This window comes from Aythya fuligula, chromosome 5, assembly GCF_009819795.1.
Source record: "Aythya fuligula isolate bAytFul2 chromosome 5, bAytFul2.pri, whole genome shotgun sequence".
In the NCBI taxonomy this organism is placed as follows: Eukaryota; Metazoa; Chordata; class Aves; order Anseriformes; family Anatidae; genus Aythya; species Aythya fuligula.
The window spans coordinates 33,649,850-33,668,937 of NC_045563.1; the positions used below are offsets into that span (position 1 = coordinate 33,649,850).

General features: G+C 47.3%; 1 protein-coding gene across 4 annotated transcripts in view; it reads left to right on the top strand.

The window, feature by feature from the left end:
• The window catches only part of MAPKBP1 (mitogen-activated protein kinase binding protein 1), a 94,727-nt gene that overhangs the window by 33,778 nt on the left and 41,861 nt on the right, over positions 1-19,088 (top strand). For all 4 annotated transcript variants that reach the window (XM_032187804.1, XM_032187806.1, XM_032187807.1 and 1 more), the window contains exons 4-6: positions 14,461-14,523; positions 15,123-15,180; positions 18,195-18,365. In XM_032187804.1, coding sequence (XP_032043695.1) covers positions 14,461-14,523; positions 15,123-15,180; positions 18,195-18,365 — 292 coding nt within the window. The remainder of the gene's footprint in view (positions 1-14,460; positions 14,524-15,122; positions 15,181-18,194; positions 18,366-19,088) is intronic.

Sequence of the window (19,088 nt, forward strand, 5' to 3'; positions counted from 1 at the left end):
CACTGTTCTGTCACGTGCACCAAGTGCACCAAACAGCCAGCTGTTAGAGCCTCGGGACAAACAGAGCTGAAATGTGACACTGTCCCAGTTACTATTCAAGGCTCTGGCAGCAGGAGTTCTGGCATGGCATTTTCCCTCAAGCTGCCAGGTACCAACATGCCTGCTTATCCCTGTCCTTGCACAGAAGCCACGTGCTACAAATCTTTTCTTCCGAAGTGTTCCCTTTGTGCATCGACTCTGCTCCCGTCCCGTCGGGGTGAGCCTGTGCTTATCTGTGTTTACATGCTTCCTCCTTTCTGCCAGGCACCAAAAAGGGCTTGCAGAGTGCAGCTGTGCTCAGCACACATCCATGCTGCTTACATTCCTATGTGACTGCAGGAACCCCTGAAGTGCTGAGAGAGCAGCAATCTGCCCTTCTTCCTGCAGTGCTTTCAGTGAGAGGAACCTCCCTGCTGACCAGTGATACCCACGCTCACCAGGCTCGGGGACTCAACAGCTGAGGTCTGGTGACTCTTGGTAGCAGAGGTTTCACCAGCCACCCACAAACAATCCAAACCAAAACTCTCAAAGCCCTGATAGAAAGCCTTCACCTGTTAGGGTTGCCAGATGGTTTTGGTGTTGAGACTGAATATAGATTTTATTTTTGAAAGAATGTTCCACTTGTAATGAAACTCTTTGGGATAGGTTTCTTATTCATTCACCAACAATTCTCTGGGGAGGGAGTGAAGGAGCAGGAGCAGCTACCTTTTCCCTGAATAAATTGTGTGTGAACAGTTCCTTGCTCCTGGTAGGCAACCCTGCTTTGAGCTGAGACAGTAACTCTCTTAATTCCTTCTCTTCCCTGCCTTGAAAATTAGAGGTTGGGAGCAGGAAAATATTGTTTTGTATTTGGGATGAAAGTGAGAGTTTGTTTGAAAGACTTGAACATTTCTGGAAAAGTCTGCAGTAGAGAAGAGGCAGACCAAATTTTCTCAGTTCTGCAATATGCTCTTTTTGGTCTGCTGTGGGGCTGGTTAGTAGAGAAAATCTCCTTTAAATCTCTTTGCTTCTCCCAGCTTGCACCTTTTTCTAAAAATAAAAGTACCTTTTTTTTTTTCCTCCTTTATAGAGCTGTAGATAATAGGAGCTAGGTATTAAACAGATAACTGAAAGGTGCTGTGCTGTACAACAGTCCTTGCCCTTGCTAGTTTGGATGCACTTCTCCCAACATCACATGAGAGAACACGAGAGTGTATTTATTTGCCATTTCTTTGATTATTAAAAATAAAAAAAACACTGTGTGATTGTGCTCTCATGTCCAGTGACGGAAATGCTGGGGAGGGGAAAATCCTGGGGAGAGGTTTTCTTCTGTGCATGATGCTGTGGTGGTGTGAGAGAGCCCTAGGTAAAGGTGGGTAGTGTGGGTAGGGCAAGTCTGGGGGGGGAGCTTCAGCCCTGTGCCTGTGTCGGGGGGCCAGAAGAAAGTTTCTGTTAGAATGTGGGTTCTGGCTGCTGCCAAAAACGCTAGTGATGAAGAAAGTGAGAGAAGGGAAGCGGGAACACTTTTATCTTTGCAAGACTGCAATGAAAATTCTTGTGACAAAGAAAAAGCACTTCACTGCCCTTGAAGCTTTCCTGTGCTGGATTCCAGAGGCAGTGAGCAGGGAAAGGTAGGGCAGCGTGGAGGAGTCCTGCGGGTTTGCTGCTGTGTGGGCTGCCTGACAAGCTGTATCAAGGAGATCTATATAATACGTATTTGCTCCTGCATCCATCTTAATTCCAGGGTAAGTATTGGTGTCCCCTCAACATAAGAGTGTTACTGTGCCTCTCAGAGTAGCTACAACAGCTGCTCTTTTAATGATTTTATTCATCATATTTGACTTCAGCCTCCCTTATTTATCAACAGAAACATTGGTTGGCCTCACTCTTTCACCATGCACCAAAATGTGCTAATTACATTTGAATTTTAAACTGGGAGGCAAGCTAGAAATGAATCCCCTGTGGATGGGCAGTTTGTTACTTCGTGCTTTGATCTCATTAACCAAGCAGTCCCGTAGTGAGGGTCATTCACAGTTTATGCGCAAAGAAATTACAGTGAGAGAGCAAACATGCCTGCTTTATTTAAGGACAGCTCTGGTAGAGCTCTGCAAGTGGGAAGCTTTGACTGATTTGGCAATCTATCACGTGTCCTTGGGATAAGGAAGAGGAGCAGTTGCAAAGCTTGGCTACTTGGGAACACGCAGGCCTTTTTTTAGCTCAATGCCCTGCAAGCCCCTGGGGTTTGTCATGTCCTGAGAAAGGAGGGGGCAGGCTGAGAGCTGTGTGCCTGCAGGTAGCAACCTGCGTGCCTCCCTACCTGCTCCGTGCCCCTGGAGCAGCCCAACCTCCCAGCAACCAGCGCCTTGGTGCGGCAACAGGACGGGCTTGTGAGCCAAGTCCTAAGCTTGCATAAGAGCGAGGGGGGGGGAACGGGGACTGAACGGCAAAGTCTGGGATGAAAATGAGATACCAACCGCCTCGGCTGAGCTCCACCCTCTCTAAGAATCTCAAAACAAGCTCCGTGTCTCCTGGCAACCTTTACACAAATTGTGGAGTTTAACTTGAAAGAAGTACGTGGAGTCCAAAGTACCAAGTACCTCGCCAGGTGTGAACAAGGGGGAGTGCTCGTTTCCCTCTTCCTGGAAGCCCTGGCACTGGGGATGGTCTCAGGTTTCAGCCGTGTCAGAAAGGCAAGAAGTTAAAAGTGAAGCAGCATCCTGCTCGACAGGATGGCTAAGAAGTGCCAAGAAGTGTATTTTGTTCATTGTGAGCATGCCCACGAGTGCAGTGAGTATTGCTTAGGAACCAGACACAGGACCTGGCACTCCCCGCGGGCCAGCGCTGGCAGCTGCACCCCGCAGCGTGTGCCCAGTGCCCCAGCCTGCTGCAGGCACTGCCCGCTGCTTCTGCTGGCAGCCAGGGCCTGGCAGGGCTGGCATTAGCTAATTCCTTGTCCAAATTCCAGTGTCGGTCAGCACGCTGGGACAGTGCTGCTCCATGCACTCCAACTGTGCCGCATTTCTGTGACGCGGGAGAGGTGTATGAGGAAGCAGAGGGATCTTATCGTGGTTGCTTCTCCTTCCAGGAAAACTGTCTTTTCAGGCCTTGTGATAACTACTGCTCATTAGCTATTCTGAAGAAAAATCTGAGTGTGGTTAAAGTACTCTATATTATCTGAGCTACAGGCAAAGCAGAGGTAAATGTTCATCCTCCATTAAAGCCCCAGCTGTCACAGGGCTCCTGCAAAACACAACGCAGGCAGAACTGAGTTTTGTCAAGCTGAGAACATCTGAGCTGTGCCTGCTTGGGGAAGCGAGCCCTGAGCTTTTGGGCCTTGGAGCATGGGTCCTGGCAAACTCCTGCCCCCTCTTCCAGCAGCCTGGGCTTGGAGGGCTCTGGAGCGGGCAGAGTTGGCAGGAGGCTCCCTTGCCAGGGCTACAGCAGCTGACTGCTGGGAGCAGGCAATTCCTTAACGCCACGCTGTCAAAGAAGCTGGGTCATTTCGTCTCCGCCGCTCCTATGTAGATACTGCTGGAATTATGCTTACCAAAGCATTCAGAGGGAAAAGCTGCTCCAGTTTTTCCGCTGCAGCGGAGCTTTTGCTGTGCCTGCTCAGGAATGCAGGCGAGAGCAGCGCTGGGTTGTTGGCTGCCCCAGGGGCCTGCCACAGCGCGTTGCTGCCCGCCACAGCCTCCTGGCAGGGCGATGATGGGCAGGGGGCTGCGAAACAGCCCTGCTGCTGCCTGCTTCCTCCAGAGGGTTAATTAGATGAGACCAGAGGGGAGTTAAATTGCATTACTCCTTGTTTTGCTCTCGTGATCGATGCCACTGTAATATTGGCTACGCTGAATGCTAGCGGTAACACAATTACAGCCCTGAGGCAGCTGCCAGGAGCTGCCACGTTCGTCTGCCCCAGCTGATGAGTTTGCTGCATTGAGCTTTCTCCGTGGTGCCCAGGAGCTGCTCTGGCATGGTGAGGGAATCCTCTGGCTGCGCTTGCTGCTGGAAACAGAGGTGTTGGCCAGTTGTCTGCAAGTGGGATGTGGTTTTCCTCTGCGACTTGATTTAAAAGGAAGAAACTTCAGCTTTCAAGGCTTTGTGGCATGGTAGGGACTGCACTTACAGGGAAGTCAGTGCAGACCTGCAGTGTAAATCTAGCTGCTCTCGTGTAATGCCAGCTGGGGCTGTGCATCTCTTCAGGGAGCTGCTTGCTCCCAGGAGGGTGCCTCAGGGGGAGCTGCCAGCCTTTTGCAGTGTGCAGTTGGGCCGGAGAGCTGAACCTGCGCAAGGCTTGGTGGCAGATTTCACGATTCTCCAGTAATTTGCTTGTACACTTTGCTTTTCCAGATCTGTGTTGTTCTTGTCTTCCCCTCTGAACGACTATTTACTTTTTATTAAAAACAAAGCTTTCTTCTTTTCTTCTCTTGTCTTTGACCGTTTCCTCTTCCCCTAGATCTGTACATTTTCTTTCATCTTCTTCTAGGCATTGTCTTTGGACTTTACCTATAAGCATGTTGAGTGTAACAACGAGGAAACACCCCTTATATATACGTGTGTGTGTGTGTAAGTCAAAAAGGCAATAACTTATTGTTAGTATAACTGAAATCTCAGAACTGTAATTCAGGGACCAGTATTAATCTACCACTAACTGTTACATGAGAAAGAGAAGAATAATGCATTAGAATACTTCTATACAGAAAGTCTCAGTAATGGGGATAATACAGCTCAAACTGTAACACATTTCTTCATTTCTGTCCCTTGTGCATGGTGTTACATGTATGCTCACCCTTGTGTGCTTCCTCTGGATCTTCAAAGGCAGTAGCTAGAGGGGAAGACCGTAAGTGTTCAGCCTTTGTAGTCCTTCACGGGGAGGAATGTGATGTGGCTGTGGCTGACTGCTTCTTCCTCACTCCAGGGTCCACTTGGGGTGATTTTTTAAATATATTTGCTAACATGCTTTACACCTTTCTCTTTTCTAGCTGGTCTGCAGCTCCATGTTACTTCTGAATTCACTTTGTATGGTGTCTTTTATGCATGTTCGATATTGTTTCTTTGTTCCTCCAGTTTTGTCCACCCCAGGTCTGTATTACTTTTCCTGACCCTTGGTGAGCTGCCCAGAGCCGTGGGGTCTCTGCTGCCAAGCCCGTGCCTCACCTCTTATCACCCCACGCCTCTACTGCCCTGTGCAGCGTCGCCTCTCCGCTTCTGAAGGCCTCAGCTATCACACCGTGCCTGCGTTTCTCTCCACTACATCCCTGTGTTGGTTGTAAATATCGCATTCTACATAAAGTATCTGCTTGTTACTGTTATTTATATCAAACCCTGGCTGTATCACACAAAGGTAAACAGAAGTAAAACAAATGAGCCACAGACACCTGGCCAGTTAGAGAAACTGCTGTCACAGTTGACCCAAGCGAAACAAAGCTGTAGGCAGGTCAAGAAAAGTTCAGACAGAGCAAGCGCCACAAGCCTGAGGGCTTTCAGGCTCAGTGCAAAGCTCACAGCCTGGTGCTGAGAATGGCAATACCGTGTTACAGGGCTACATCATTTGCAGCTTCTTGCTGTTCATCCCCCTCTCCCAAACACAGGGGTTTGGCACCTCGGGTTTTTCACTTGTGCTATAGAAGACAAATCTGGGGCTGTCGGCCAGCTGCTGATGGAAGAGGGACTGGCTCTTGGGAGTTAGAGGAGGGAGGGTGGAGCATGGCTGGGGAGCAGGAGATCCCTGAAGCAGGTGTCTTGGCTGCTCTGTAAGGACTGAGAGCTGTTCTCCTCTGCTTGTTGATGTGCCTGTGGCAGCCGTAACTCTGGAAGCCCTCAGTGTATGGAGACAAGCCCTTTCTCGAACATGAACAACAACACAGTGTGCTGTGATTCCAGAGCATCCATCTTGGAAGAAGTTGCATTCAGTGCCCCGGTGAAAGCTCCTCAGGTCTGCAGCCATGTTCTGGTTGGTTGCTTCAATCATCTTAGTAGCACCTGGGACCAGCCAGGTTCTGCTCAAGGCTCCATTTTCTTCTGCTTCTCAGTCTCTCCTGCCTAACTGATCAGCACAATTCCTTGTCATGAACTCTCAGGGAGCCTTTTATTCCTCTAGCCTTCCTGTCATCAGTTGCTCATTGCTCTAGCCCCTGGGGCTGCTGCTGCTTTGCAGTGTTCAGTGGGTGTTTGCCAAGAGCACTGAAATAAAACACAATTCTGCAACTCCTACTCCCAGCCCAGTCGATTTAAAAGTTCGTGTAGGTGTTCTGCTGGCATCGCTCGCCCGCCTGGAGGGAAGTGAGTGGTTTTGGAGGGAGGAGGAGGAATGTGGACTCTGCTTTATAGTCAGTCATGAGCCACGTGTATATATACACGTATGTACAGGTGAAGGAGTATGTAGGGGTGCACATGCATGTGTCATCTGTGCCGTATGTCCTTTGAAGCTGCTCAGACGTGCTGGCTGACACACACATCAGTGTGTGTACGTGTGGCTGCTGCTTTGCCTGGCTTTGTTGTTCCGCCTCCCGCTGCTACGGGCAGGAGGAGGAGAAGGGATGTTCAGCAGAGGAGGTGGCCTGTCCTCAGGCCTGCTGGAAGAGGGTTTTATCCAGGTTCCTAAGCAGCATGATTCTAATCCGGGAGGTTTTTCTTCCTTTCCTGGCTTTGGAGCATTGAAGTGAACGAGGATGTTTTGAAGCTGAAGATCCTGCTGAATCACTGGTGACCACGCAGCCGTGAGCCGCAACAATTAATTTGAGTCATTTTCATCTTCCTTGCAACTCTAACAATTCCCGGTTAATGCACTGCTTTAGACTTAGTCTAGGTTTTCCTCTGAGCTTGTTTCACCCCTCTGTTTCCCCCGCACAGGTTTCTTGTCCAGATCTTTCACAGTGGCCATGTGGCCCAGCTCTACTCCCCGTGAGAGCACTTTTGTTGAGTCTCTGGCTCTAGCGTGGCTGCTGGGGAGTTGAGTGTGGCTTACACGTGGGAGGCAGGACCTGGCCACCCATCGTGGCCCTGCATCCATTTTGTGTGAAGCGTGGAGCCTGGCTTTGTTTTCCTGAATCATCACCCTGTGCTTATGCTTGGCCAGTGTTAGAAGGTTGCCAGACTTAAAACTATTCCACCCTGCCCCTTAGAAAAAGACCTTGAAATAACCTAGCCTTGGAGGTTTGTGTGTTGAGTTTTCCACATGGGATTGTTCCAAGGGGATGAGGATACACTGAAGAGAGATCAGTAGCACCAGTTGGAAATAATTGTGGCCAGGGCTAATGGGAGGTACTGCCCTTGCTCTGGTATGAGGCAGGCAGGACTCCTTCAGCCCTCCAGGTGTTCCTGTTAGAGCTGAAACTTCAGCGCTGTCTTTTTTATGGAATAAGAGGGGCCTGGATCGGCAAACACTCACAACCTCTCCTCCATTTTAGATCTTTTTAACCACGAATGCTCTGAGGTTTTGGATGTCTTATTTTACAGTATCTTGGGTATCTTTTCAAATCTGTGTATCTGTTCCCTGCCACCTGCAGCTGAAGGCCAGACACGTAGCTGGTTGTTTTAAAGAAGCAGTCTGGTAGATGTAGAGGGGCTGCTGAGAGCTGCCAGTGGAAGTTCACCATGCACAGCAGGAACCTGCACTGGCAGTGTGAAAGGCAGGAGCACCCAGCTCTGTCCCCTCGCGGCCTCTTTCTGTGGAGGCCAGCAGATCCCCTAGGCACAGGTTTTTTTGGACGAGCACTTGGAGACTGCCATAGCAGGGGATGCAGCAGTTGTCCTCCTGCTCGCTTTGCCCTTCTTAGTGCATTGGAGGATGACTGGGAAGTGAGCTGGCGCTGGTGTTACCAGATTGCTGCTGAGGACGGCAATCAGAGCACTGTCCTGTGGTTATGCAAAGCCAGTGGCACTGGGCAGAGGCATTAGGCTCCTTCATCTTGTGTTCCCTCAGACACGTCCAGGCTGGGCTATCAGTAATGACTGGTGTGAGTTCAGGAGAGGCTGGGTGGCAGGGGAGCTGAGGCTGCCTTTGTCCCTTTGAGGGTTATTTCTACAAATCCTTCTTGTCAGGTCTGCTCTACCTTCTGGGCTGACCGTATTCCGTTGCTTTCCCTCTCTATGTGTGTGTGGGTGCAACCAGATTTTCATCGGATTTCCTGCTTCCATTACGTGTGATGGAGAAGACCTGTGGCAAGAAATGCCCTGTGCTGGCTGCGTGGCAGAGGAAGCTGTGGGGACCAGTGCTGTTTTGCAGGCTCCCCCGATGATTTCTCCCATTTTTGTCAGAGATTTTGAAGAGGAGAAACCTGAAGGCACTAAGCTCTACATTTTTACGGGTTGGTTTAAATACACGAGAGACTTGTGCAAGGGGGGAGCTAAAAGTCAGTTTGGCTGAGGCTGTGCTGATGCTGGTAGATGGGTCAAAACCAAGAATCTTTCTCCCACTGGCTTAAGGTAGCTCTGATTGCCAAATTCTTGGAGGCTTGAAGAGCAGTCTGGAAAGTATCTTTACAGTCTTCTGTGTTCTTCCCTAGGCCTGTGCTTTTGGCTGCTGTTGGAGGCAAGATACTGGACCTGAGTTTGATCTGGTGTGGCCATTCTTGTGTTTTTTTTTGGAGCAGAGCCGTTTTTGTGCTGCGTTTTAGTTCCCAGTCCCGCAGGTTTGGGGTGCCACCCAGCCTTTTTAGCAGAACATGTGTCTCAGGTTGGCAACTAGAAATTCCTACTCTCTTAGGCTAGCAGTGCTTGTATTTATTGATCACCTTTTTTTTTTTTTTTTTTCAGTGGGTTTCTTGTTCAGCAGTCGTGTCTTTCCATTAGCCTGTGTTTGTTTCTGAAGCATGAATTTCTCTGCATCTCTGGCTGCTGCTCTTCCAGTCTTCTTGGTCATGGTGTGGTGCAGGGAGCTCTGAAGCCTTTTATTCTCAGGCAACGATACCCAACTCTTAACCTCTCAACAGATACGCCTTTCTTCTCAGAATGCATTTAATTAATATAGCTTGCATGAAAATACCTATTCAGTTACACAGTCAATGTGCACATCCTCTCTCATCGCTGTTAACCCACTCTCAGTATTGGCTACGAATTAAAGAAGCTTTTTGGCAGGAAGAATTGCAACACAGAAAATTAACACCAGCTTTTGTAGACGCTGCTTCACTCTGATCAAGCTTCCCTTGGCAACCAGCGCAGTGTAAAAAAGATTTTGTTCTTATCAATGCCTTTTTTCTTTTTCATGCATTTTGTGCGTAGGAAGCTGTTGCAGTCTCATTTGAATAGCTTTGGGTCTGGGGAAGAGAGCAGAGTATGAGCCAGAAAGCGAGAAATGGACTCATTTTGAAGGGATGGGACTGTTTGCTCTTTTCATTTATCCTTGCAGCAGCATGAAAGGAAACTGTTGGCCGGGGGGAGTAGCCAATTTCCAGCATAAACTATATACACTTAGGAGAGGAGGATTGGACCCATGAATTCGGCCTCTGGTCCCGTGTCCTGCAAGACAGGGCAATGCTGGTTGAGGGATAACTTGGGAAAGGAAGGCAATCGCTGACTTCTGGTTTTCCTGGAGGGGTGGGTGTCCTGCAGAGGGAAGGGACGGAGAAAACTGACTTGTGCAGAGATCTGTTTGACACTAGCTTGCTGAAGAAGGGTGAGGAAGACAGTGGGTGGAGGAAGGCAGCTGAGACTGGAGGGATGTGCAAGGAGGGCAACGAGGAGATGTTCAGGAACTAGGATTTGGGCAACAACAGGAGTGAAGCTGGGAGGAGGAGAGGCAGAAGTAAAAGGGGGGGGCACGGAGTGACCCGCTGCTGCTGACTTAGTGAGTCAGATGCTTCATGTAAATGTGATACTGACGTCCGATTCCTCTCCATTCCTGCTCCTATATTTAGCTTGGGGAAATTGCTTCTTTTTTATACTTTGGGCTTTTTTTCCTTTTGCAGGAGCCAATGGGAACTGTTCGGACACTCCTTCCCCTCCTCTTTTCCCCCTTTGAAACAACACCAGCTTTTTATCTGCATATATGGTGCACAGTTGTGCGTGTGCAAGATAGGGCTGCGCCTTCATGGAGGCTTGGAAAACTCTGCCAGGGGCCTTTCCCTGCTTCCTGGCTGCCTGACCCACATGGGCTCCCTGATGGAGCTGTCTCCAAAAATCCTTGACTTAGCTGTGACAGCCGATTCTGTCCTTTGTGTTTGAAGTTACCTGGGTGCCCCACAGGGAAGAGGAGACCTGGGAGGGAAGCCACAGCCAATTTGTCTTTAAAAGCTGCTTGCATCAAGAAGGTGTTGCTTGAAGGTTGTGGGTGACATCATAGACCTAGAAATAATTCCTGAAATATGTGTGCAATTGCCAATGGCCCTGCAGGAACCGGCATGCAAACAAACAGGACACTTGATCTCAGCTGGCTGATAGATGGTTTGTACAGCAGCAATCTGTATGGCAGTGAATATTTTCTGTAAATGTCTTGGGAATCAGGATGTATTCGTGGATGAAAAGATGCTGATGTCATTGAGCCCTGCCTGCAGCTGCAGAGAAGGTAGAGTTTGTGCTGAAACAGGGTTGTTAACAATGCTGACCTTCTAAACAGCTCGAGAGCACTAGGTCAGTGGTGTTTGTAGGTCCCATGTGAGGTGCTTTTGAAGCTGGTGTTAGTTTTCGTGTTGGCACTAGCATTGAAAAAGTTCTCTTCAGACAAAAGCGTCTTGAGAACTTGAGTTTGTTTTGACAGCTTCAGTTTGGAGAAGGGGTGGGGCGGGCAGAGAGGTGATGTGACCATTATACAGTGCATGTCTGAAGTACTTTGCTTGGTTTGCATCCACAGTGGGAGGCTAGGAACAAAAAGCTGAGTGCTCTCATCCCTTGCGTCCTTTCCACCCCTCTGGCTGTAAAATGCTGAATGCGGCCCTATAAAGCAGCAGACAAAAGTGTAGGGCGGATAGATGGGTGTATGCTCTTATATGCAATTTTCCATGGTAATTATTTTTATTATTTTAACTAAGATTAAAGCCAATATAAACGGAAAGGAGTAGGTACTTTGAGTCTCCTGAGGGCTTGGTAGCCATAATGAAGTTGGAGGAAGCATTGAATAGGTGGGTCAAAGATCTGACCATTCCCTGTCCCCATTCCCTGTATTTTGCTAGACCAATTTACCTTGCTAAAACAGCACACCCAGCATCCCCATGGGCTCTGAGCTACCTCGTTTGGGGAACTGCTGCAGGTTCTGCTGAAGAATCACTTGCTGGCTGCGTGGGGTGGAGGAGCTGCCATGCCGAGCTGAGCTGCAAGTGTCTGAGCAGGCATCGAGGTTGCCCTGAACTCTCAGAAGTGGTTAAAATGGTGAAAGTAGTTAACTTCTATGCTTTGAGATGTGCTCTCCACGACTACACGCCTTCCTGTGCATTTTGAGACGGAGCCAGTTTTCCAAGTCAGGTGCTGCTGACTCCCAGAACAGTGCCTGTGCCCTGCCGTGAGGTGTGTGGCTCGTGGCTGCCATCCTGCTGAACAAGCATCTCTTGGAGCTGCCTGGCATCGTCATTGCTCCTGTGTATGGCAGACGGGAGGGTGATGGTGGAAAACCAGCAGAGCAGTGGGGTAGCTTTTGTTGGGTAGCAGCTCATTTAAGAAAGCAAGCTGAAAAGACTAGTTGAGCCTAGCCAAATAACTTTACTGGTATACAAGGCCATAATATATTAGCAAATATGGTTTACAACTCAATATAAGCACTTGCAATCTTGTTTCTGTAAACATATGGGTTAAAGTGACCTTTTTGTGGCATAAATCAATGCTTGCAGACTCGTAAGGAGTCACTGAATTTTTCTTTTTCCCTTCCAGATAGGGCTTGTTCATTATGAGTCTGACTCAGTGAATCTGACATAGGTGTGTTAGGACAGAGTTAAAATATCCATGCCTGTGCCTGCTGCTGTGGGACTAGCGCCTGTGTGGCTGCTGCGGTGCTTTGGCAGTTCGTGGGTGAGCTGGGGGTCCTCACCTCCCCCATGGGGCCTGGTCTTTGCTGGGAGCTAAGAAGGGGCGAGGAAGCCAGCAGGAAGGCAGGCTGGCAGGGAGACAGCCAGCTCTGGAGCACATTCAAACTAAAACTCATAATTGTAAGTGGTCAAAGGCTCTGCTGTGTAAGTTACTCAGGGCAAAGCCCTTAGTGTTTCACTATACTATTCTAGGAAGTGGTTTGTTTGCTTGCCTGGTTTGAAGACCGTGGCTTGTTTTTTGCATCTTTCCTGTGTTTTTAGACTGCGTTCACTTCTCTGAAGCCCTTTTTTTTTTTGTGCAGGATGCATAGGAAGGTATCTGACAGGATGTCGTGTCTTTCCTTGATTCTTTCTAATGCTTTCTTTGAAGCTTATTGTGAGCAAAAATCGTCACTGTTATAACCCAGCAGGATTTTGGTCCATTAAACATATCCAACTTCACAGAATGGAGTTTGACTTTGCTTTTCTGCTTAGCGGAAGGCTTGGGATTAGATGGATTCTCACATCTGCTAACTTCCTATTTCATATCTTGTGATTTGCAAGGCTTAACCTCCCCTGACTCGTTAATGGATCACAAACCACCTGCTTCTTTACACTAATCCTTCAGAAGTAAATAGCATAGCTTTGACTTGAAACTTCCCAGTTTGGTTCTGCAGGGTAAAAAGAGTGGAAGGCTCAGTCCCAGCCTGAATGGGCTCCTGCTTTACACTTTCACTGCTCCTCCACAAGTTTGTGTCTCCGGTCATGGCTGTCTGACTTAACCATTAGGAAAGTTTGGTGCTTTTATGACTTTAGTGTGGGGCATGGGTGGAAATGTAGAACAGTCTGACTGGGGGGCATTTCTTGTGACTGGTTGGTGATGTGGAGGTTCAGGCTTTGGTACCCTCTGACAGTGTCTGCTTCGAGCTAGTGATGTTAGTGGAGCATGGTAGCTTCAGCCAAGGGCTGTGAGCGTGAGGCCTTGGTGTGTCAGTGCTCCTTCCTCTTCTCTTTTCCATCTCAAAATGCACACCTGCCAGCCCAGGTGAGGCCCTGTCAAACCCGAGCCGTGCCTGCAGCGCTGCTCGCCCTGAGCACTGCCAGCAGCACGGAGAGGGGCCAGGAGGACCCGGTGCTGGTGAGCACAGCGCCGTGCTGCCCAGGCACAGGTTTGCAGCCTGCATCAAAAGTTGGCTCCTGCGATGGCCCAGCTTTTGCCTTTCTGCTTGGCTGCTTCAGGCCAGCTCTACAACTTCTCCCTGCCGTGTTTCTCCTGTGACTGCTGTCTGTGGCCTGGCATACGTCGTGGGTGAGCCCCAGCGTGACGGTGATGTGAGTGAAGTCCCCAGCAGTGAGGGCTGCTGGCAGCGGGGCTGAGGCATCCTTCAGTGCTCTGCTGGCACCGCTGCAGCAGGAGGAGCTGGGCCTCCAAGCTCTGGCAGCGTGCACATACAGAGCGAGAGACAAAAGCCACGATTTCTATTTTAGAGGTGAAGTGAGAGATAGGGCACCAAGTCATTAGAGCAATTGCTGTTCTGCCTGAGGCCAATTTTCCCTTTCTTTTATGCTTTTAGGCGGGAGCAGGAAGGGCCTTGTGTGTGGGGGTGTTTTGTTTTTTTTTCATATCCACTGGCTACTGCTCTGTTCTACAAGCCAAGACAAATGCTGTTACGTGAGGATTTTTGAAATTGTGCTAAGTGTTTGTGGAGAGTGGGGAAGATGCGGGGCCTGGGAATGCTCCAGGCTGCTTGTGGTGGGCTGAGACACCAAGGCAACAAGCTATTGGAAAGATCTGTGGGGAAGAGGAGCCTCTTCTCCTTCACACCCCTCCCAGCCAGTGACTGGTTTGCTCCTGATGGAGCAACCTATTGCTTACCAGGAGTTTCAGATGAGCTGCAGAAGCAAGTAATAGAGATTTATGCAGAGTCCCTAAGCAAGTTGTTTATTCAGATATGTCCCTCAGGTCAATGAGTTTTGGCATCATGGTTTTCCCCTTCTGAACTGGCCAGCCACCTCTCATGCTATACTCAACAGCTTTCTGTCCTCTCTAGTGTTATGGACAAGGTGCAGCTCCTCATCCCAACCCGGGGCTTTTCTGAAAGAGCACCTCTTTCCTTCATCCTGACATCTTTGCACTGGTCTAGACGTGATGGTTTGGTGCTCAGTACATAGGGTCATGTTTATGGCAGGGAACCTAATCCATTAGGGCCATTGCCTAGACTTTCATGATTAATCTTTCCATCCAGCTTGAGGAATCAGAGACTCAGGGCTCGCAGATGCAAGAGACAATTATTTATGATACTAGCACACGGTGTACCTCAACATGGGAGAGACTTACAATTCTTCCTTTCCACTTTCCAGTTAAGCACAGCTCAGCCTATGAGGTTGGCGTATGGAACAGCTTTTTGGGGCTGCTCATGCTGCTGCTCTGCCAGCAAGGATGGTGCTTTTTTTTTTTTTTTTTTTTTCTTTATACAAATACTTACGTTGTTCTTCTGTTTCCTGCACCTAGGTGTGTTGTTGTGCTGTTCAACCCTAGAAAAAATAAGCAACACCATATTCTGAACAGTTCCAGGTGAGTGAAGTTTCAAGCTTTCTTGCTTTCTGTGGGAGATGAATTTCAAGGTTTTTATGGCTTGAACAAAGTGGGAATTGTTGCTCCAGCTAAATCCCCTCTCAGTGAGGATTGCCTCGGGGAGAGGCTGCCTGCTGGCTTGACTCTAGCTCCTTCTAATGTGGGGTGCTGTTATTGATGAGGCAATGGCTCAGAAACGTTATGGCCTCATGAGGAACTTTAGCAGGCATGACATGGGAGGACTCTTGCAAGAACTCCATGGTATCTTTACGATTATTTTTTTTAACCTGAAACTATTTCCTCATTATTGGAGCCAGGACTGGGACGTGGTCCTGCATCTGGAATAAAGACATAAATATGAAGATAAACCTTGACTTCTGGAGCTTTTCCAGTGCTGTAGGCATGCTGCTAGAGACTTAAGCACCAGGGAATCACCAGGGCAAGTGTTAAGACGTCTGGTAAAAGAAAACTATTATGTCAGGCTATTACATGTGATTTGAGCCTCTTTCCAGTTTGTCCCAGCCTACTCCCCAGTCATGATGTATTGAAATGAAATCACATGTTGGAAATGTTTCTGAGTGTCATTTTCTCTGTTTTAGGAAAACAATTACAGCACTTGCTTTCTCTCCAGATGGAAAATATTTGGTTACAGGAGAGGTAAGTGTGAGAGGAGACACACCTTGTCCAGCACATTTTGAAGCATGGTAGAGAGTGTTATAAAAAACAAGCCAGTGAGTTGCCTTTACACAGAAATCTCTTTTAGTGTTGTACCTTTGGGTGGACCAGCTGGATTATGGGTGGCTCTGGATTCCTGCTTGCAGTTTCTTAGTGTGTTTTCTTTCATCGGCTTGTGGGACAGATCGTCTGGAGTGGCTTCTGTGACCTGAAGATAGGGTGAAAATAAGTGAAAGAGCACACAGCATGGCTCTACTCTAGCCTAGTGAAGAGTACTTGGATGGTCCTTTGACAGAGTTTATCATTGTTCCTTCAGGATTTCAGGAAGTAGCTGAAGCTGAATAGTGTTGTGGAAAAAGTGAAAAGTGCATGTGGATTGAAGCTTTAGGAATAGTGACAGAAGATGCTGGTGCCTGTGGTTTGGCATTGTATGTTTGGCTGGGGGCGACAATTACTTCTTCTTTTCAAACATGCCTAATGGGGAGAATAAGGATGACTCCACCGCATGTCTATTGTGCATGAGAAGTTCAGAACATGGACTGTGTGTCATGAGTTTGGAATTGCTGGATGTTAGAAATCCACAGAAATGTTGCCTGTCCCCCTTATGGTTGGGCTCAGTTTGCTCTTGTGTGTGATTAATAATAAGTTATCATTAGTCTCTGTGCCTCTGTAAGACATGGGGAGTGAGCATGTGTGAAACATGTCCCCTCCTGAGCTTCAGCCACAGAGAAGTATATCACAGCCCTGTCAAGAAGGAGGCTGTTCACTCCAGAGGGCCCTGGAGCAGTCACTGTGATGCAGTTGTCATGCCACTGGGTAGCTCCCTAGCCTGAATCCTGCATGGATCAGGCCAGCGATAGAAACAGTAGTGTTTTGGGATGGAGGCTACCTTGACACACACACAAAAAAACAGAAAAACATGGATTTTCCATCAGATTTTGTTGTTAACTTTTTAGTGAAAGCACAAGATTTTATACTGTAATTTGTTTTTAATTGCTCCTTATATTCTAGAAGTTTTTAAAAATAAACAACTTATAATTTTATATGTAATTTTCTTTTATGTGTATGTAAGTAAATAAATTTAAAAAAAAAAAACAGAAAGCTCTCTTTTTGTACCTCTCTGCTGCTCTATTCTTTCCATGTGAGGTAGGAAAAGAGGTGAAAAATGAAATGGATATTGTTCTTACTGACAACCCAAGCTTTCCAGTTTGATACTTCACTGGGACAAAGGGCAAGTTTTGATTAAACAAAAAACAAAAAAAAAAAAAAAAAGCTTTTCCAGTTATACTTGAAAGTTGGTGTGTTTTTTTTTTTTTTTTTGTGCCTTGTTGCAAAACATGTCTCCTCTTGCCCTACTGTAAGGCCATTTCTCTTTTTGTATCCTCCCACATGCCTGACATTTGAGTTCGAACTTGGTGGAGTGGTGTCCCCTGCCGGTGTCAGCAGCCTCTTCCTCTTCTTGCTTGGTCCTGTGGGTGGTCCCCCAGGGAAATGCTTACTGAGTTCACTTTGTCAAACTCGCTTTTAGCAGCCTCATGCTAATTCTGCCTCTTAGCAACTTAGCTTCCTGCACGACTGGCTTTTCAGGAAGGAGAGCACTGAGATTTGTCCTTGGCATGCTATACACATCAAATGTCTTTTGAATATTTCAATACAAAGGAAAATTAATTTTTTTTTTCTCCCTATGGAGGCATAAATTGCTCATGCGTGGGGATGACGCATTGCTTGCTTTTGGTGAACATTTACTATATGACTGAATATGAATTCAATTTCTTAAGGTCCACAGGTTTATGCTAAGATGTTAGGAAATATGTATATATATTTATATACACACATATGCATTTGTTTAAGTACAGTAATTGCTTGAAAGAGTAGCTGATTTAGCTCACTGTAGCATCTTGACAGCCAGCTTGAGACCTGAGCTCTGCTGTGCAGGAGAACTGCACTAACTGCAGCAAAATCTGACCATAGCACCCTTCTGGGCTACAAGCAGTTGCTTGGCAAAGCTTTCGGACAAGACAATTAAACATTCACAGTTCTGAGTTGCTAAGGATTTGATTTCTCCTTCTTGTGATCGGAGTTGCCTCTCCCACACAGTCAAATGACTTAACCCTGCTCAGGAAAGGTACCATTTTGCCATGTTGCCATGGAAATGTTATCAGGCAAGCTACCGTTTTGACAGATTACAACGTGAAATCATGATAGGCTTTTGACTAGGATTTGCTCATCAGGCACATTCTTGGCCAACATTTCAGCTCATCTTCTGCTTCTTGTTTTATTTTGCATTAATAACAAATAACTAAGGAAAAAAAATGGAATTGTCTGGCAGAAGGTGCTGACTTGGCATTTCTGAAGTCTGTGAGCTTCTCTTTCTTTTGAGAACAAACATAAAAACAAAGGACATTATTCTCTCAATGCCTTTCTCTGGTACTGCCTTGCCCATGTTCTTTCAGGCAGCATGCATTCACGTGTTACCCTTGTGACAGAAATGGTACTGTTAGTCTCCAATATGCCTCCTTGAAGTAGTGTGTGATAATTGAACAGTCACATCATGTTTTTGTATGGCATGACCTCGTTTGGGATCTCCAATGTCCATGTAGTGTTAGGGCCTTTCATTGCACTGAGTCCAGAGATGCAATGTCACGTAATCCTTTTCAGAAACTGGCTGTGAATTCCCTTCACATATATCAGGGATGTACATGAAAGGTAGTGTTATAATCTTTGGGTGTTCTCTGAGGAGGGTAAGAAAAGGATTAAAGCAAGGGAGGTAGTCTTAGCACCTTCAGACACCTGTTGAAATGCATATGCTCATTAGGTTGGCAGCCTCAACTTGGGCTTTAAAGATTTGAAAGGAACTCAAGTCTCACCTCACCCTGCTGTGATTCCAGCAACTACACATCTTTTTCCAAGCCCCCCCACTTATGTATGCTTGAATCTGTCAGAACTGCCCTCAGGAGTTATGTTTCCTGTTCTGTGTGTGTTCTTCTCCCCTCCAGAGCGGACACATGCCGGCTGTGCGGGTGTGGGATGTTGCTGAGAGAACCCAGGTGGCCGAGCTGCAGGAGCACAAGTACGGGGTGGCCTGCGTGGCATTCTCCCCCAGCTCCAAGTACATTGTGTCAGTGGGGTACCAGCATGACATGATTGTCAACGTGTGGTCGTGGAAGGTAAGTTCTTCAGGAGGTTGAATGGACCACAGAGTTGTTAAATTAAAAAGAGTGGGCAGTCTGTCATTAAGCTATTTCAGTTCTGCCTTGCTTTCTGCCCTTTTCTGTGTTTGTTTTTTTTTGACACTTATAGATGCAGACAAGCTTGGACATGAGAGAAAGCTATGGTCCCTTAGGGATGGTCTAAATCACTTCAGTGCAGGGATATTCACCAGACTTGGAGACGCGTGACATCTTGCTGTCCTGTCAGGAAAGCCTGGGCTCTGAAACTTTGTCAAAGCCTCGTGCTTTTTTAGAGGTTTGTTAGAAAGCTGATTTATGAGGTTGAGGAAGGAAACTCTCATCAACCAGGGATTCTTTGTTGGTGTAGTGGATGCCCTTGGCTCATTTTGCTTTTGTTGTGTCAGCATCTGTATTGCTTCAATTCCTTCCTTGATGATTTGGAATGGGAATTTAAAGAAAGGTGATGGAGGCCACGCTGTCTGCCATTGGGTTGAAGCAACATTCTGTGGAAATAATGCCTTTGTCTTATCCATTAAAAAACATTCAAGTATGTGTTGTTTATATTGAAAACAAAACAACAAAAAAAACACACATTTACAGACAGGCTTAGAGCCTTCTGCATTAGTAAAAGCTAAGCATTTATGTTTTGGATCAGCTCCTGCCACCTCTTCAGGTGCAGTAAACCTCTCTAAAAGATGTGTTTTAAAAAACACACTTTAG